General features: G+C 38.2%; 1 protein-coding gene across 3 annotated transcripts in view; it reads right to left on the reverse strand.

The window, feature by feature from the left end:
• Window positions 1–7,879: 7,879 nt before the first annotated feature.
• BMAL2 (basic helix-loop-helix ARNT like 2) overlaps window positions 7,880–21,192 on the reverse strand; it is a 71,746-nt gene continuing 58,433 nt past the window's right edge. For all 3 annotated transcript variants that reach the window (XM_076007543.1, XM_076007542.1, XM_076007544.1), the window contains 3 exons: window positions 17,065–17,143; window positions 15,140–15,248; window positions 7,880–11,910 (listed from right to left, as the gene is read on the reverse strand). In XM_076007543.1, the coding sequence (XP_075863658.1) occupies window positions 11,774–11,910; window positions 15,140–15,248; window positions 17,065–17,143 (325 nt within the window). In that variant the 3' untranslated portion in view covers window positions 7,880–11,773. The remainder of the gene's footprint in view (window positions 11,911–15,139; window positions 15,249–17,064; window positions 17,144–21,192) is intronic.

Genomic DNA, 21,192 nt, shown 5'->3' on the forward strand with positions numbered 1-21,192 from the left:
TTGTAGCCCGGGCAACAGAGTGAGACTCTGTCTCAAAAAAAAAAAAAAAGAAAAGAAAGTGCGTTATTGTAATCTGAAAACCAAAACACACTTTATAATGGAAACATTACCCGGGAGTTTTAAATGTTCCTGGCCAGGGAACCCCAGTTTCTCAGCACAGTTCACACTGGTATGACAGTGAGGGTGAAGGTCTCCAAGAGGGCAGGCAGATTTCAGAGCCCCTTGGAAAGGTGGTGGTTGTGACTGGAGCCTTCAAGCCACCAACCATGGCCTGGTGCCAGGTGCCACCTCTGAGTAGCAGACAGCCCTCCCACAGGCCCTGCCTCTGCCGCATGGTGGGGGGACCCTCCTTCCATCTCTAGAGCAAAGATGCCCTCTTCTCTGCCTTGGAGGCTGATCCCCAACTCCCTCCTTAAAATGTCCTCTTTCTATTTATACAAGTTGGGATTGTTTTCATAGCTGCCACACATAATACTAGTACCTGCACCCTTATCCTGTTATTTTTTTTTCTTGTTATTTATAGAACGATCATCTAAATCTAATGATAAAAGAGAGTGGATTTTTTTTTAGTTGGTTTTTCTGAAAATGCTAGCAAATTTTCTTTTTGTGTTCTAAAAATACATAGACAACTTCTGTACTCTTATTTTGCTACAGAAGGAGGGTCGTTGTCTGATTTCTCGTTACGTGTTATATTTGGAAAACTGTCTGTATTCTGCTCCTCAAGTGTGGGGAAATTCTATTATGGTCAAGATCACACAGAATAAGAAGCCTCAATGAGTCTAGGTCAAATGGACCAGGCTAGTTCCAGGCACCAGCTAGAGCAAGCAACAGTGCTCAAACCATGGGAGTACATGGTGCATCAGAAGCACCTAGAACGCCTGTCAAAGGTGCTGGGTCCCATACCCGGAGTTTCTCATTCAGGGGCCTGGGGTGATGCCCAAGAATTTGCATTTCTGACAAGCTCCCAGGTGATGCTAATTTACTTGTTCCAGGACCACATATTGCGAATCACTGGGGTTTTTACATCTATTTTAAATAAATTTCGTTTGTGTGCTAGGTTATACTGAAGAAATGAGCTCTTTATGTTTCAGCATCACATAGTATGTTACTCTGTAAGAGAAAGGCTAGATTTAGTTCCTGTAATGGGTGTTCCTATGAACACATCTGAGAGTGGCAAACATTAAACATTTAAGATGTTCTGCAACCTTGTATGTTCAGAGCAACTGCTGGTATGATTTTTAGTGACTTGATTTCTATGACCTCTTGAAAAGAAGCAATTTACTAATAAATGCTCACCAAAACTGTATCTATGTAAACACATAAGAATCTAGAGTTAAAAGAAGCAGACTCAAGGCAGTAAGCCTAAGCAGCCACGAGTCCTCATTTGTATAAAATACCAGGTAGACATCCTATTAATAATAACATCTCTTTTTTTGGCTTATTCAGTCTTTTTAATCATTTTGGTTTAAAATAATCACTAAAGGTTGGATAGTGTTTTAGAATTCCCTTTCTCGTCATACTCTTGGAATTTTCATTCCCAGTAAAGAATATGGTAATATTATATATATTTTTTTTAACCTTTAAAAGTTAAACATTTTGTGGAGACAAAATTCCATTTACAATACCTCCTTCCAAAATAGGTCCCAGAATTTAAAGAACTTAATAGATGGTAAAGGCAACATTTCAAATCAGTGAGAAAAGGAAGAACTAGTCACTGAAGAGTCATGGAACAAAGGGATACTATTTTGGAAAGAAAAATAGACTTCTGTATCATTATAGACCAAAATAAATTTCAGCTAGATCAAAGACGTTATATAAAACCATAAAACCACATGACACCTAGAAGAAAACTTAGGTGTGTATTTATTTGATCTTGGAGTGGAGAAGTTTTTCTTAGCATGAAAGCTAAGTAAGAAAATATCGACATATTTAACAGCATAAAACTAACTGCAGAGAACACTGAATGCAAATTTTCTTTCATTTATTAATTAATTGATTGATGGGGACGGGGTCTTGCTCTGTTGCCCAGGCTAGACTGCGGTGGCATAATCATAGCTCACTGCAACCTTAAACACCTGGGCTCAGATGATCTTCCTGCCTCAGTTTCCTGAGCAGCTGGGACTCTGGGTGTGCACCACCACAACTAGCTAATTTTTTTTTTTTAAATGCCAACTTTCTTCATGGCAATTGAGCAATTTTTATCTGACAACTACATTTCAAGAAATTCATCCTAAACAAAATCAGATGTGCATAGCAAAGTGTGTGGAAGGATCTTAACTGGCATATTACCCATAATACTAAAACTTTCCAAACACCCCAAATACTCCATTCTGAAGAAATATTTAAATAAATTGTTTGCCTCCTGTTCTACACACATTCTGGGCAAATCATGAAGTGGCAATAAAATTATATAACTACAACTATTATATAGCTTTAACGATAAATACCATAATTGGCTAAAAGTTCTAAGTGGTTGCTCTGGAGAGCAAGAATTAGGGCTAAGGTGGGGATTTTTTTTTGTAATATTTTATGCCTTCAAATACTATCTGACTTTTAACCAATATATATGTTACTTTGTACAGTTCTATTATTTGTATTTTTTTTTTTTTTTTTTTGAGACAGAGTCTCACTTTGTTGTCCAGGCTAGAGTGAGTGCCGTGGCGTCAGCCTAGCTCACAGCAACCTCAAACTCCTGGGCTCAAGCAATCCTGCTGCCTCAGCCTCCCGAGTAGCTGGGACTACAGGCATGCGCCACCATGCCCGGATAATTTTTTATATATATATCAGTTGGCCAATTAATTTCTTTCTATTTATAGTAGAGACGGGGTCTCGCTCTTGCTCAGGCTGGTTTTGAACTCCTGACCTTGAGCAATCCGCCCGCCTCGGCCTCGCAAGAGCTAGGATTACAGGCGTGAGCCACAGCGCCCGGCCTATTATTTGTATTTTTTTTGTATAAACAAGATTCTAACTTAAAAAAAATCAATAGACTATTAAGGCCTAGGATAGGTATGGGGGCTTATACGCGTAATCCTAACACTTTGGGAGGATCACTTGAGGTCAGGAGTTTGAGACCAGCCTGAGCAAGAGTGAGACCCTATCTCTACAGAAAATTAAAAAATTAGCCAGGCATAGTGGTGCATGCCTCTTGTCCCAGCTACTCGGGAGGCTAAGGCAGAGGAGGATCCCTTGAGTCCAGGAATTTGAAGTTGCAATGAGCTATGGTGATGCCATGGCGCTCTTGCTGGGGCAACAGAGTGAGACTGTCTCACACACACACACACACACACACACAAATATATATATATTTTCCCAGAAAAAAGATAATGCCCAAGCATGGACTGTGGTTTTTCACTAGGTATTGAAATCATAGGTGATTTTTACTTTCTTCTTAGCACTTACATGTATTCCTGAATTTTCAGCAATGAATAGAGATCTTTTATAATCAGAAAAAAATTAAAATATGCTACTAATGTTCTTACGATAAAATAGAATTATTCTTTTTTACTCCTGTATTAGAGAGTTTTGATTATTATATAATCCGTGTGTCTGCTGTAGTCCCTCCCAAACCTCATGTTGAAATCTGATCCTAGTGTTGGAGGTGGGGGGAGGTGTTTGGGTCAAGGGGGTGGATCCCTCCTGAATAGATCAACGCCTTCCCTTGGAGTGTGTGCCTAGGAGTGGGTTCTCGCTCTTAGTTCCTGCAAGAGCTGGTTATTAAAAAAAGAGCCTGGCACCTCCCCAGCTCTCTCTTTCCTCCTCTCTCGCCATGTGATCTCTGCACACACTGGCTCCCCTGAGCCTTCCGCTGAGAGTGGAGCAGCCTGAGGCCCTCACCAGATGCCCAGTCTCCCAGCCAGCAGAGTAGTGCACCAAATAAACCTCTCTTCCTTATAAATTACTCAGTCTCTGATGTTCCTTTATAGTAACACAAAACCAGCTAAGTGTCCATCTTTTTTCCCCCCTAACAATGGGTATTTCAGGCACCATAACTGTTTTTCTTGAACTTTGCTAAATCAAATAGGACATCTATGGGCTCCCAAATAATTTAACAATCAGCTAACTATGTGCTGTTGGTCTAAATGCCTATTCTGGTAGACGGGAAGCCTTTTGGGCAACTGCTCAGTCAACCATTACATAGATTTTCGAAAGTTCTATTCAGTTACAAATTTACATAATCTAGGCTTCTCAGTGTAGTTTTTTAAAAAATGTAAAATGATTTTGATGTATTTACCCTCAAGGTAGGGTGCAACAGAGTTCCTCCTAGACATGAGCAAATGTGGGACATGTGGCCTAAAAGTCAGCCAAGAGCTAGGAGTGCCTCAGAAACTGTAAATCCAAGGCCAGAAACACATCTGGACAAGAATTTAAGAAAAGTCTTTATTGACTGTCTCTCAACACAATTGCCACAAGCAGTGGACAGAGTTCTCCCTAGTGACTAGTGGCTGGGTATTAAGCAAAAAATGTGGCCACGGTTAAAATGCTGTGACGTGACTTGCTACTCCTCACCTACCAAAAACAACCAATCATCAAAAAAAAAAAAAAAGTGAGGTTCACACACCCACAAGCCTAGGAAACAACCATAATGAATTACGAGCTTTCCTTTGTCCTTTCTGCACACACCCCCATTCCTTCCTCTGGCTCCACGCTCACTGTCTGGCTGTTGGTTATTTCCGACATCTTTCCCCCTTTAATGATGACTTTAACGTTCATTTTAATTTATTTGATCAGAACTAAAATGTTACAAAGAGAGGGGAAAACAAGTAGTAGGTTCTGCCTCCATCCTGAGACCCTCTGTTCCCTACTCCACCTTCCTAGTGGCATCGGAAAGCCACTCCCAGTGCTGGAAGCCACTTGAAGTCCAAGCGGGTCGTCCTTGGCTTTGAGCAATAAAGAATTCAGGAGTGAGCTGACAGTATAAAGTGAAAGCAAGATGTATTATCAAAGTATAGAAAATCTACTCCAGGGACAGAGTAGAAGCTAGTTCTCCCTGCGGAGAAGTGGCCTCACGGTATCTTGGGTCCATCTGTTTAACAGCTTAATTATAGGCTAACTAAGGGGAGGGATATTCATGTTATTTCTTGGTTCTTGGGAAGGAGAGGTGTCTTCCTGGAATTAGGGTGACGCCCTCCTTTGGCTACGTATGGTCAAACAGGAAGTGTCATGGTGTCAGGTGTACGATGGGAATGGGAGGTTTCCTTAGAAGTGTTTATGGTAATGATGCCGTAAGGTCCACAAGTGGTGGATTTCTCTGCCATCTTGGTTCTAACAGGTTGGAACGTGTCCTGCCTCCATCTTGTTTTGATCAGGGTAGTTCAAAACTTTGTTTTGCGACTCGGTTAAACTAAGTGTGGTTCCCAGACCAGAAGCCTCAGCAGCACCTGGCAACTTACTGTAAATGCAAATTCTCGAGCTCCAAGTCAGAATAACTGAATCACAAACTCTGGGGGCTGGGGCCCCATAATCTGTGTTTTACCAACTCCTCCAGGAGATTCTGAGGCAACTAAATTTGAGAACCACCAGTCTGGAAGAACAGTAAGAGACTAACATATTTGGGGGATTCTTCACAAGCAAAGTTAAAGCCTGACCTCCCCCATACTCTCTAAGTACTTAGCACGTACCTGTAAAGTAGGCAGCCTCAGGTTCTACAGTTACTGCTTTCCTTGTCTCCAGCTGTTTCCAGCTGTTTCTACAGCTTTGTCTTTTTTTAAATTTTATATCAGCATATTATGGGGGTACAGATTTTAAGGTTTCAATAAATGCCCTTTCCCCCCTCCCCCCACAAGTCTGAGTTTCCAGCATGACCATCCCCCAGATGCTGCACATCTCACTCATTATGTATGTATATACCTGCCCCCTCCCTCTCCCACCTGCCCAATACCTATTACTTCTACAGCTTTTTCATTTATCTCTGAGAGCATAGCACAGCATGGATGAGTGCTTAAATTAAAACAAATGGTGTCATTTGCTAGGAACCATTTGGGCTCTCTTTAAAAATGCCTTGTAGATCTCCTCCTTAGCAAACTGCATTGCTTACGTCTTTGTGCTGTTCTCATACACCTTCCCTAACACCCAACCTCTTGGTATTTACACTTTCCCATTGGTTATGGATTTCTACTGTTATTTGGGTTAAACTTTTAGAAAGCTTAAATTACTCTACTTACATATTTATTTGATATATAGTTTCAGGAATTTCTTATTAACTTGATGAAGCTTCTATACGACATTAATTCACAACATTTGTCACACGGTAGATCTTATAAATTAATATACAAGGATCATTGTTACAATTGCTAAGTGCCAGATGACGTGTTACTGAGCACTTTAAGTAACCCAGTTTAATCTTCACTCAAGCTCTGCAAGGTTAAGTATTCCTAAATCTACTTTACAAATGAAAAACTGAGGCTCGGAAAGCTTATGTCTGCTGTCCAGCTCAGGTTCCATCCTCCAAACTCACATACCTGATTATCTACTAGACATCTCTTGGACAAACACAATTTGTCCAGAACTGTTGAATCTTCTACCCTAATGCTGTTTCTCTTGGTATAATTCTCACCTCCTGAATAGCATTGCAGTCCAGACACCCGAGCCAGAACCTTGAGTCGTTATTCACTGCTTTTGCTTCGACATTTCTCCAATCCAGTTAGTTCTCAAGTTCTTGTAGCCCTACCTCTGTAATACTATCTCCTGAGTCTGTGTCCTTCTCTTCAACTTCACCTTGGTCCAGGTTCTCCTAGTCTCCCACCAGGTTTACTGTAACAAGTTCTGTGGGGGACACTGCTCTGGCCTGCTGCCATCTGTCAGGGGTAGGGAAACTGCGGCCTCAAGGTATAATGTGCCCCTCTAGGTCCTTACATGCAGCATTTTTACTAAATCCAATTTTTTTTTTTTTTTTGAGACAGAATCTCACTCTGTTGCCTGGGCTAGAGTGCCGTGGCATCAGCCTAGCTCACAGCAACCTCAAACTCCTGGGCTTCAGCAATCCTCCTGCCTCAGCCTCCTGAGTAGCTGGGGACTACAGGCATGCGCCATGCCCGGCTAATTTTTTCTATATTTATTTTTAGTTGTCCAGCTAATTTCTTTCTATTTTTAGTAGAGACGGGGGGGGGGGTTCTCGCTCTTGGTCAGGCTGGTCTCGAACTCCTGAGCACAAGCGATCTTCCCACCTCGGCCTCCCAGAGTGCTAGGACGCACTGCACCTGGCCTTGAATCCAAATTTTACAGAACAAATCCTTTTATTGAGATTAAAAGGGGTACAGCAGAGAAAGTTTTTCTTGCCTCATCTGGTGCTTAAAAAAGAGCAATCTTGAAGTCAGAAGGCGGCAGCATTATACCTGGGGAGAGGACAGTCCAGTGTGGTGTTCATGGGAGCAAAGTCTGGCCAGTCTGTGTGTTCCAGCCTGCTGACCACAAGGAAGTCCATGTGGACCAATCAATGGACATATGTGTGAATTACCAGGCGATAAAGACGCTCCTTTTCTACTGAGATTGCTAGATATAAGAATAATAAATACACGTGGGTTCTGAATGTCATTATGGGGAAAGTTTCCACCAGAAAATAAAAGCAGCTTAGGGGATGGCAAAGTTGAAAGATGGAAGGAGGAAGAGGCAGAGATAGTCAGAGGGACAGAGAGCACTGAGGACATGGATGGTGATGTGATCAGAAAGAAACTTTTACTGGGATAAACCACTGAGATCTTGCAGTTGTTAAGAGCAGTTAGTACACCCCAAGATGTATATAATAACATAGTTCGATGCACCTCTCTGCCCAGTGGTTTGAGATGGTTTCCCTAATCTATGTTTCCACATTAGAAAGTAGTTAAGAACATACTTTTGGAGGAAGTTTATTAAAAAAAACAAACTGCAAACTGATAATTATAAAATATAATTTAATTTTACTTTTCAACTTTTGCCACAAAATTTTAAAAATACCAATATACAGACAAGATCAAGTAAACTCGAAAAGAGCTAAAAATTGTATAAAAGACTAAACTCAAGAATGTATGCACAGCGACATACACCACACACTCTAGAATGGATTCAAAAAGCATATTCCACAATGGATAGGTTTCCTTTCTAGGTCAGCTTTTACTGACACCACATGTGAAAAGCTCCCTAAGCCAAAGTCCTTAAATTATGTGAGAAAGATCTTCCTAGTCTGTGCTTGGAAAGCATTTCTCATAAAACAACGCACACCAGACAGGCTGACTGATTTTAGGCACAAAAGTCCTACCTAAATGCTTCTCACAGGCCCTGCGGAGCTTGGAAAAAAATAATCCACTAATGAAAACAAAGTACTGTCGAAATGGAAAAGTGGCACCTAGTGGCCACATAGCAGTTTTCTTTATGGCTTCTATATAATTCTAGATGTCAGCCCTTCTCTGCCTGCAACACTGTGCTGGGCAAATCTGAGTCTCTAATTCTAGAACCCAGTGATGACCCACCTGAGTTGCAGATACCCTTTTACAGTAGGATCTCAAACTGGACGCCGCTAAGCATGGTCTGGTAGCTAGATCTTGGCCATTTCATACACCTGTGCCCCAGAATTCTAAAGAGATTTCTCAAAGACTATGATAACCCATACAGCCTTTTTCTGCTGTGACACTGTAAATAAACACTTCCCTTCAACTTCATTTATTTACTGAAAGTCTCTTCTGTATTTTCCTGTTTGTCTTTCTCAATAGATTTCCAAATTTAATGATGACCATATAACTCAAGTTTTATTTGATTTTAGGCTATCAGTAATAAAATATCTGATAACAATTTTAAGTTTACTATTTTCCAGAAAGTTTTAAATTTGGTACATGGATAGAGACTCAGTGATTTGATTACACTGAGTCAAGGATCAATAAATAATTGTTCTTTGAACACAGTATTTAGAGAAAAATATCCTTATGGCATATAACCTTTGGTCTACTTCAATAATATCCACTTAATAAAATGTTGTAGAGCAGTGCTGTCCAATAGAAATATGATGTGAGCCACAGGTGCAATTTTAAATTTTCTTGTACCACATTAAAAAAGTAAAAAGATACAAGTAAAATTAATTTAAAAATTTAGTATACCCAAAGTATCATTTGAACATGTAATTAACGTAAAATTGTTAATGTGGTATTTTACATTCTTTTTGTAACACTAAATCTTCAAAATCTGACATGCATTTTACATTGGCCACATTTCAAATGCTCAGTAGTCCCATGTGGCTAGTGGCTACAGCACTGGACAGCACAGTTCTAGAGGCCACCTTAATTAATGCTCAAGTCCTGTGGATTAGAATCAGAGGATGGAAGTAAACTTAGAGATCCAACCTCTTTTTTAAAATGAGGAAATTGAGGCACAGAGAGTTTAAATAGCTTGCTTGAGGTCACATAGCTAAATCCAGGCTGGAAAGGGTCTTTGGATTCTAGGAAAGGTGCCTAGGAAAGGTGCCTTTCCCACTCCACTACATGAGTGTAGGGGTAATTCTTTAAAAAAAAAATGAGTACTGTTTTTTATGATGCAATTTGTAGATGTATTTCTCACAAAAAAAATCTGAGAAACTGATTTATAAGAGGAAAAAGCAATATAGCATAAGCCATACAAAATGTGTCACTCCTAAAAGCAATCAAGTTTAGTTAATGGAATGCATTTTGAAGAAGATGCTACATTGAGAGAGCTATGGTAGCACACAGTGCATGGATTGGATTCTGAGTCCAGGACAAGAGGATCTGCAGAAAAATATTAGAGTGGACTAACCACGCACAGAGCATTCGACTGGCTGTCTGCTCACTGGTCCCCTTTCTCCTGCAAAGAAAAAACCTGCCACTGTGCAAGGCAGCATTGGTCTGTCTCTAGAAACTCTGCCTCTCAAATCCTTACGCCATGGGGGGTTTGCCCCACCTGCTTTTGAGGCCATCAGGCCACCTTGACCTATCCCGCTACCATTGGCTGAAGTAGACTCTTTGTAAGCCAAAGCTCAACCTGCAATGGTTCCATCCCCCAAAAAGTTATATTGCTAGGCAGGCCTGACTTAAGAGAACAGATATGATCTTTCATGAATCTTTAGACTTAACTATAACGCTTAGGCTGCTGCACACCAATCCCTTCCATCTTGTAGGATCTCTCTGGCTTATTCTAAACCTGGATGTCACACTCAAGTCCTCAAGTGTCAGGCCAGAAATGGTGCTGACTCTTCAACGTTGCTGGAACATTGTATCAGCTCAAGAGGGCCTGCCACAATACATCCTTGCCCACACAGCCCCTGCAAACTGCACACCGGAAGGAAACATTTGCTTTTGGTTACTGCCTGTTGGTATGCTTGTCATTAACATGTCTGATCAAGTTCCAAAGTATCACCTACGGCTAAAGAAATAGCATGTGGAGTAGTCAAAATAATGCTTTGTTTCAATGAGGGGCTCTGAGGGAAATTTGCTGGAAAGGTGTAGCACCATCTAGAAAAAGGAAACTGGATTTGAACCCCATATCAAAGCTTGAGTGCTTCCCCATTAGTTCTCAGCCTGCCTTTCATTTGTGAGGCACAAAAGAGAATATATGGGAATATATTTGGTAAACCATCAAGAGCTGTTAAAGTATTATAAAAGTATGACCCCCAAGAAGGCAGATACTCAGTATTTTAAATCCTTACACTAAATTTGAACCATCTCTGGATCAATCAGTGTTAAAAAATGCTCTCCATTTTTTAATTATTAGAAAATTGGTTTTTAAATTATTTCTCATTGCCTTGTGATTTTAAAAATGTACTTGCCATTTATTTCATTACCTTTGGTAACAGGCAATGATACCTGACTGCCTAATAATCTAGAAGGCTGTAACTCGTTATTGGGTCAGTTAATTAATCATTTAACCAGTGAGACCACTGCATTCCCAAATGTGTCTGGTTTATATACATTGTTAAAAACTATATGAATTGAATGTATGACTTTACACAAGACATTTAATCTGCCTGGGCCTGTATTTTCCTCTGGGACTAACCTATTGCTAAGCATGTTTTCAATGTTAAAAACCTCCATCTATAATGAAAATCTTCAGTGGTTGCATTAAGAGTAAATCTTACATGAAAACGTCAATCACTAAGATCTAGGGCCCAAGATCCTTCCTTTTCTATAAGTTGAAACTTTTTTTGACATTTTCTGAGTTTTAAGTAAGAAATTATCTTACTTAAAATCTTTCTTAAAGTGCTTAATTAAGCACAGATATTCTGGCTCTGTGCTTGCCTAAGTCTACAAAGATTGAATACAGTATTCATTGTGATTATGACTATAAATTGCACTGTCCCTTTAAATGTTCAAGTACTCACCATTTTCTTCAAGTGTGTAAGCCCTATCCTCAATTAAGGAAATGCACAAGGAATAGAAATGTGCACATTACACAAATCTACTCTAAATCTATTACAAATGAATCTTAGACACAAGGGAAAATGTCAAACTATTACATTACTCAAACTCAAAAAAAAAAAAACCACATCAAAACCAAAATAATGTGATACTCTTGGTTAGAAATATTTTAGCAAAAATATGGCAATTCGTGGATTTTAAGCCATTACGTTGAGTAAAGGGATCTGTAATAAATTCTGGTTCCCTTGGGAGGAAAACAGTATTTCCCCACATCCCTGTGAGGGTGAGGTACAAATCTATAAAAATTGGTAGACCATTTAATAAAAGATAAAAACAGTATCGATATAGTACGGAAGAATAGACAGGTTTGTTTTTTTTTTTTTTTTTTTTGGTAAATGAAATGCTTTAAAATGTTTCTCATTTTTGGAGTTAAAAAACAAATGCTAGAGTGTCCACTGGATATCACTGAAGTCCCCAGGGTCTCCGAGGCCCCCCTCTGCTTCTAAGTAATTCATGAATGCAGCCATCGCTGTGTCGTCATTGTCACACAGGGCATCGAAATCCAGCTGAGCATTGTCACCTAGGGATTAAAATATAGGCCCAGGTTAAGTAAAGGTGATCAATAAAGCCACACATTTGGCAGTTAAAAATGATTACTTTGCCATCAAAAAATGGCAAGGCTAGAATACCATAAAATGTATTTATGAAGGCAAAGTATATGTCTTAAATTGCAAAAGCCTGATGTATTTTTTTTAAATGGTTCACCTAATTTTATAACAATCTGCTGTCAGATAAATTGCATTTATTTCATCTGATGCACAGAAGTGAGCTAATCTACGAGTTTTCTAATAGAAAATGATATCACTAAAGGATAGACTCCCAGAGAGTTGGAAGCTAGGGGATGGTGTGTGTGTGTGTGTATAGAGTCTGGAAGGATAAATTTAGCTTTAATCTGCCTTTGAGAAAACTATTTGTTCAATTCTAAAATGAGAAGGCTGAGACAAAAGCATCATTTTCTAAAAATTTGAAATTTTCTTATAAAAGAGGGATAAGCAGATTAAAATTTTTTTTATCAACTAACATTTAAATTTTTTAAAAATTTCAGATTATGGGGGTACAAATGTTTTGATTTACAGGGATTGCTTTTGTACTGCGTGAGTCAAAGATATAAGTATGCCCATCACCCAGATAGCGTACATTGTACCTGTTAGGTATGATTTCACCCCTCCTCTCCTCCCCTCTCCCACCTGCATGCTTTCCATTGAGTTTTACTTCCATCTATGCACATGAGTGCTGATTGGTTAGTTCGGACATATGGTGATTTTTTTTCTATTGTCATATTTCTCTTAGGAGAATGGTCTCGATTTCCATCCAGATTGTTGTAAAAGGTGTAATTTATTTTTTTATGGCTGAGTGGCATGCCATGGTAAACATATACCATATTTTATTAATACACTCATGAACTGATGGGTACTTGGGCTGATTCTACATCTTTGTGATTGTGAAGATTGCTGGATCAAATGGTAGGTCTATTACTAGTTTTTGAGGAATCTCCATACTAATTTCCATAGAGGTTGCACTATTTTGCAGTCCCACCAACAGTGTATAAGTGTTTCTATCTCTCTTCTTCGCCAGCATCTACTGTTTTGGAACCTTTTGATAAAAGCCATTCTCACTGGGGTTAGGTGATATATTATTGTGGTTTTGATTTGCATTTCTCTGATGATAGTGACATTGAGCATTCTTTCATATATTTACTGGCCATCAGTCTATCTTTTTTTGAAAAGTTTCTGTTCATGCCTTTTGTCCACTTTTTAATGGGGTTTATTTTTTTTCTTACTGATTTGCTTGAGTTTTTGTTGATTCTTATTATTAGCACTTTATTGAATGTATAACATGTGAATATTTTCTCCCATTATGTAGGTTGTCTATTTGCTCTGTTAATTGTTTTGTTGGCTGTGCTGAAGCTTCTTAATTTAATCAAGGCCCATTTATTTATTTTTGTTGTTGCTATGATTATCCTTGGGGTTGTCTTCATAAATTCTTGCCTATGCCAATATCTAAAGAGTTTTTCCAACATTTTCTTCTAGAATTCCTATGTTTTTATGTCTTAGATTTAAGTCTGTTATCCATATTGAATTAATTTTTGTGAGAGATGTGGATCCTGTTTCATTCTTCTGCATGGGGCTATCCAGTTTTCCCAGCATCATTTATTGAACAGGGACTCAGTGTATATTCCCCAGTGTATATTGCTGCTACTTTCTCAAAGATCAGATGCCAATACATGGATGGTTTTATATCTGGGTTCTCTGTTCTGTTCCATTGGTCGGTCTCTCTCTCTTATTTTGCCAATTCCATGCTATTTTGGTTACTATATCCTTGTAGTATGGCTTAAAGTCTGATAAAGTGATGCCTCCAGATTTGTTCCTTTTGCTTAAGGTTGCTTTGGCTATTCAGGCTCTTTTCTGGTTCCAAATGAAGGGTAGAATTGTTTTTTCTAGATATGTGAAAAATGACGGTATTTTGATGGGGACTGCATTGAATCTGTAAATCACTATGGGTAGTATGGACATTTTAACAATGTTGATTCCGCTGACTGGTCCATGAACATGAGATGCTTTTCCATTTGTTTACATCATCTGCAATTTGTAGATGATGATTTGTAGTTATTTAACTAAGTAGGTGAAAGTGATTCTTCAGTGATTTGTAGTTGTTTAAGGAGGTGAAAGAGCTCTACAAAGGTAACCACATTTTTGACTGAAAAAGGAAACAACCAACCATGGAAATGAGATTTAAGTTAGCGATAAGAAGAGGTTCTAGAAATTAAGGGTTAAAATGCAGATAAAGATTAACTGAAGGCTTCTATATATCTTTCAAAGTACAACAGAATTTGAGATGATTGAATGTGGCTCTATGTGTGTGTGAAGCTGATATCCAAGTTCCTTCAAGTCCTTTGATTTTCTAACATATGCTTTCAGCAGAGCAATATCAGTTATGGGGGATATGAAACCATGTACAATGTGTTTGAATGTGTTCACTGAAGTTCATGTGTTGGAAACTTAATCCCCAATGCAACAGTATTGAGAGATGGGGCATAATAAGAGGTGACTAGGACCTGAGGGATCTGTCTTTACGAATGGATTCATGTCATAATTGTGGGAGCTGGTTAGTTATCTCGAGAGTGGCTTTGCTATAAAATCAAGTTTAGCCACCTCTTGCTTTCTCACTCTCACCCTCTCTTGCCCTCTTGTCTTTTGCCATTGGATAATGAAACATAAAGTCCCTTGCTAGATGCCCGCACCATGCCCTTGGACTTCCCAGCTCCAGAACTGTACATTTCTGTTCACTAGAAATTACCCAGGCCATGGTGATTCTGTTACAGCAGCAAAAATAGACTAAGACACCATGTCATTTCAATTGACTTAATTTGGACTTTGCATAAACACTGCTAAACTGAATGATTACATTTTAAGCGTTTTATGACTTGTATCCTTTAAAAATTCTTGGTAATCCGTGAGAATGGACCTTTTTTCCTAGACAGAAATACTTTAGTTTTATTTAAATTGTGCGTATTAAGCAATATTCATAGCCGATTCAGCCAATAACTGAATTCTTAATGACAGGTCCATTCAAGAACATACGTTTTAAAATTAAGAGTATGATTATTTGTGTTTAGAACTTTGAATGGAAAAAAGTCTTGGTTTTAAAACTATTTGCTTCCCTAGAAATCTCCCGTGCCTGCAAACATAGTGATTAAGAGGGAGTTTTTGGTAAACTAAAATGGTAGGCAGTTCCCAAAGACAACTTACTGAGGAGTGGTTCGTTACTGGGGACAGCGGCAGCGCTCTGGTTTGACCTGGTCGCCTCTAGTTCCCCCATTTCAGAAGGACTTATTGGAAACATCTCCTTATTTGACATCTGAAAAGACAGGATCATAAACAGTGAGGTTTCTACTTGAATGAAATAAAGACCTTGCAGTAGTTGTTAGATACGAGCCTGCCGCCAGCACCACCACTACCATCATCAGCGTGGCAGCTTGTGTGTACTGTGTACCGTGTGCCAAGCTCGCCACAGGCATTGTCTGGGTTCAACCTTTCAAATGTGAGGTAGCTGTATTACACGTCACGAAACTGAAGCCTAAAGAGGTTGCTATCTTGCCCAAGGTGTTGAAGCCATCATCCTGACCCAAGTCTACCTGGCTCTAAAATCCACATTCTTAATAACTGAAAGCATGTACTCCAAGGAAAAGTTTTGGATTAAAAATAAAAAGTTCAAGGTTGCAGTCAGTGTTATTCCAATTTTTAAAAAAATGACAAAATTATACATCATATAAAACCACCATGGGAAATACTGCTTTAGCATGGAGAAGAGATTAGACCAGATGGCTTTTACCAAAAAGTTCTTATACTGTCACACAGTTACAGGCCAACAATCAAGGTAGCTCATAAAATAAGAAATCATTTACCTACACTGTCTCATTAAATTGATGTACTTTATCTATAGAATGCCTACATAATGTACACTAGAGACTTTGTTTATTACAACATAAATCTGTTTCTAGCATATTGCCTTTCACAAAATGGGCACCCAGTAAACATTTGCTAAATGTATGAATAAATGAAAAAATAGACCAGAAGATGTATATTTTTGTAGAAATATCATATTTGTGTTTTCAAGTTTTTGTTTGGCCCTGGTCAGATGAAATTCCTCTTTTCTCCTGTATTCTTGTACTGCTCAGTTTCTATTCCTACTTTAGAGCTTTTTGTTGTCTATGCTGTATTAAAATTATACTGTATTTTAGTCTTCCAGATAGCACTAGATTTAGTCATTTCTGATGAGACTGGGTATGTTCAGGGTGGTATGGCTGTAGAAAGGTTTAGTCATTTCTGTATATGCATTTCAAATAGCTAGCATCTGTTCAATTGACTTAAATAGTATATGATATTTATCTTGTGGCTCATATTAAACTTTTCTTTCAAATCACAAGGAATACATTTAAATAACAAAAAATAGCTACCATTTATTATTGAGCACTTACTGTGTGCTGGGCACTGTTTTAAGTTTGTGTTTGCTTTTGTATTAAATCACTTAATTCTCATGCTCCTCCAGGAGATGGGTGACATTATCATCCCGGGTTTACAGATGAGAAAACTGAGGTACAGAGAGATTAAATAGCCTGAGGTTATGTAGCAGTATCTGAGTCGTAAATTGGACCCAGATACTACACTTCCAACAACTCTTTTTTTTTTTTGAGACAGAGTCTCACTTTGTTGCCCAGGCTAGAGCGAGTTCCATGGCGTCAGCCTAGCTCACAGCAACCTCAAACTCCTGGGCTCAAGGGATCCTTCTGTCTCAGCCTCCCGAGTAGCTGGGACTACAGGCATGTGCCACCATGCCTGGCTAATTTTTTCTATATATATTAGTTGGCCAATTAATTTCTTTCTATTTATAGCAGAGACGGGGTCTCGCTCTTGATCAGGTTGGTTTCGAACTCTTGAACTCAAATGATCTGCCTGCCTCGGCTTCCCAGAGAGCTAGAATTATAGGCATGAGCCACCGCGACCGGCCATCAACAACTCACTCTTAACCACTATTCAACACTGCCGCTTAGAAACCAGAGTGGCCAGAAAGAGTTCATTTATTTTTTTATAGAATGGCTTCTTTTCTCAAAAGAAATAATCAACAACAGATTTTTATTGTTCATTTATTTTATGAATATTATGAGTATACTTACATTTCTGCAGTTTACCGTGTGAGTTTCTTTCATTAAATCTGTTGGACTTGAATCATCAAGGGATGAAGAAGACTGTAACCTTTAAAAAGTGAAACATAAAGTATTTCTTTTTATATATTTTAGAAGGAAATTTTCTCCTCTAAATATGTTAATAATCTGATAAAAATACAGCAAGGAACCTGAAACTAAATATCCTAACAGGTTTCACAATTAGAGTGACTTGCTAGGTGCCAGACTTATTTTTGACTAAATAGAAAAATAGGGCTCTGAGGTAAAAGCTGTTAAGTAAACCGTATTATCTGTCAATATAGCATGAGGCAAAGTAATAGAATAACACAACACAGTTTAAAACAGGCACTCACACTGAGAGTCAGTTACTCATCAAGAAACTAAACGGCAGAGCTTAGCATAAAGAAGATTTACTGACATCCTGGAACCTTTTTAGAGTGAAAAATATGTTGTATTTGTACTGCAATAGGTCATCCCCGGGTTAAAAAAAAAATCAATGAAACATACACATAAAGAGTAGAATGGCATAAATGTAACTTTGTCTTTATATATTCCAAAGAAGGCAGCTGACAAGAAATCATAGGGGGAGAAACAGAGGCATTAAATGACTTAGGTAGGAAAACCTGGGGATGAAAAGATTAGTGACCTGTCCTGGAGATATTCCAAAGGACAGACAATATAAATATTTTTTATATTGTCAGATTTTTATCTTGATTCCTGTTTTCCCCCCAGCTTAATTAAGGTAGAATTGACAAATAAAAACTATATATATTTACCGTGGACATCATGATGTTTGATATATGTATATGTTGTAAAATGATTAAATCAACCAAATTAACATTCACATAGTTAACCATTTTTTTTGTGGTGAGAACATTTAAGATCTACTGTCTTTGTAATTTTCAAGTGTACAGTACATTATTATTCATTGTATTCTCCCTGTCTGATTGAAACTCTGTGGACTTTGACTGACATCTCCCCAGCTTCTGGTAACCACCATTCTACTCTCTGCTTCTATGAGTTCAACTATTTTCAATTCCACATATAAATGAGATCATATAGTATTTGTCTCAAAGAGTGACCAAGGTTTTAAAAAAAAAAAAAAAAAAAAAAAAAAAAAAAAAACATATAGTATTTGTCTTTCTGTGCCTAGATTATTTCACTTAGCATAATGTCCTCCCAGTTTATCCATGTCACAAAGGCCAGGAACTCCTTTTTTTAAAGCAGAACAGTATTCCACTATAAATATACCATGTATACATATATATGAAAGGATAAAGAAAATACTTTTCATCCATCAATAAACACTTAGGTTGCTTCCATATCTTGGCTACTGTGGATAATGCTGCAATAAACATGGGAGTACAGCTATCTCTGTAACATACTGATTTCACTTCCTTTGGATATATATCCAGTAATGGGGTTGCTGGGTCATATGATAGTTCCATTTCTAATTTTTTGAGGAACCTCCATACTGTTTTCCATATGGCTGTACTAATTTACACTGCCAGCAACAGTGTATAATAAGTTCCCTTTCCTTCACATCCTCACCAACACTTGCTACCTTTTGCCATATTGGCAATAGCTGTTCTAACAGGTAATATCTCATTGTGGTTTTATTTAAAATTTGCATTTTCCTGATGATTAGGAACGTGGAGCATTTTTAAATAGCAGTTGGCCATTTGTATGCCTTCTTTTAAGAATAATCTATATTCAGGTCCTGTGCTCATTTTTTAATCTTACTATTAAGTTGTCTAGTCTCTTATAAAGTTTGGCTATTAACTTCTATATATGGATTACAAATATTTTCTCCTAGTCTGTCAGTTTGTTTCTTCACTCTGTCAATTGTTTCCTTTGTTCTGCAGACGCTTTTTAGTTTGATGTAATCACATGTGTCTATTTTTGCTTGTTGTTGCCTCTGCTTTTGGGACCATATCCAAAAACCATTGCTTAGACCAATGTCATGGAGCTTTTCCCCTATATTTTCTTTTAGTAGTTTTATAGTTTCAGACCATACTTTTAAGTTTTTAATACATTTTGAGTTGGTTTTTGTATATTATGTGAGATAACGGTCTAATTTCATTTGTCTGCATGTACATACCTAGTTTTCCCAGCGCCATATATTGAAGATACTGTCCTTTCCCCATTGTGTGTTCTTGGCATCTTAGTCAAAAATCAATGCATGGATTTCTTGCTGAGCTCTCTGTTTTATTGGCCTGTGAGTCTGTTTTTATGCCAATTCCATGCTGCTTTAATTACTATAACTTTGTAGTAGCTGTTCAATTACTATTAACTTTGTAGTAGATGTTCAATTCAAGTAGTGTGATGCATCTGGCTTTGTTCTTTTTGCTCTTTAGTGGCTCTAAACAAATTTCAGGATTGTTTTTTCTGTTAATATTTCTGTGAACTATATCACTGAAATTTTGATAGGGATTGCATGGAATCTGTAGATTGCTTTGGATATTAGGGACAATTTTAATATTCTTCCAATTCATGAACATGGGGTAGCTATCCATTTGTTTGTGCACCTTCAATTTCTTTCATCAATGTTTTATAATTTCCAGTGTAGAGATCTTTCAAATCCTTGGTTCAATTTATTCCCAAGTATTTTTTTTTTTTTTTTTTTTTAGCTATTGTGAACAGGATTGTTTCCTTAATTTCTTTTTCAGATAGTTCATTATTAAGGTACAGAAATGTTACTGATTTTTATACATTGACTTTGTATCATGAAACTTTACTGAATTCATTTATTCTACAATTTTTTTTGTAGAATCTTTAGGGTTTTCTCTATAAAAGATCATGTCATTTGCAAACAAAGACAATTTAACTACTTCTTTCCTGATTTGGATGCTCTTTACTTCTTTTTCTTGCCTAGCTGCTCTGGCTAGGACTTCCAGTACTCTATTAAATAGAAGTAATGAGAATGGGCAGCTTTGTCTTGTTCCTGATCTTAGAGGAAAAGCTTTCAGATATTCATTGTTCGGTATGATGTTAGCTGTGAGTTTATTATACATGGCCTTTTTTGTGTTGAGGTACAATATACCGAATTTAAGAATTTTTATCATAAAAGAACGTCAGGGTGGGCGCAATGGCTCACACCCATAATCCTAGCACTCTGGGAGGCCGAGGTGGGTGGATTGCTCGAGGTCAGGAGTTCAAAACCAGCCTGAGCAAGAGCGAGACCCCGTCTCCACTAAAAATAGAAACAAATTAATTGACTGACTAAAATATATATATATATATATAAAATTAGGTGGGCATGGTGGCGCATGCCTGTAGTCCCAGCTACACGGGAGGCTGAGGCAGGAGGATTGCTTGAGCCCAAGCGTTTGAGGTTGCTGTGAGCTAGGCTGACGCCATGGCACCCTAGCCTAGGCAACTGAGAGAGACTGTGTCTCAAAAAAAGAAAAAAAAGAATGTCAGATTTCATCAGGGTCTCACTCTGTCACCCAGGCTGGAGTGCAGTAGTCCCATCATGGCTCACTGCAATCTCAAATTCCTGGGCTCAATTGATCCTCCTCTGCCTCAGTCTCCCGAGTAGCTGGGACTACAGGCACATGCCGCCATGCCTGGCTAATTTTTCTACTTTTTTCTGTAGAGATGGGGTCTCAGCCTTGCTCAGGCTAGTCTCAAACTCCTGGCCTCGTGCCATCTTCCCACACTGGCCTCCCAAAGTGCTAGGATTACAGACGTGAGCCACTGTGTCCAGTGCTACCTCATTTTGAATAGTTATAGTGTACTCCACTGTATGGATATATGGTTACAACAAATGTTTAAACATTGAAATCACACTGTAAACTATGCAGCAATGAACAGTCCTGTTCATACATCTTTGAACAGTTGTGCAAGAATTTTGCTCCTGCGATAGAATGGCTGAGTCCAAGATTATATATACTTATCCTTTTGATAGGATAACTGCCCTGTACTAATTTAAACTCCCACAAACAGTTTATGAGTGCCTGTGTTATATGCTCACCAATACTAAGTAAAAAGGGTATCTTACTTCCTAAATTTGTGTGTATATATATATTAATATTTTAACTATGAATAGAGCTGAGCAATTTTTAAAGTTTCTTGCCCATTTGTATTTTTCTGTTATTCAGGTTATTCAAGTTATTC

This window comes from Microcebus murinus, chromosome 10, assembly GCF_040939455.1.
Source record: "Microcebus murinus isolate Inina chromosome 10, M.murinus_Inina_mat1.0, whole genome shotgun sequence".
Taxonomy (NCBI): Eukaryota; Metazoa; Chordata; class Mammalia; order Primates; family Cheirogaleidae; genus Microcebus; species Microcebus murinus.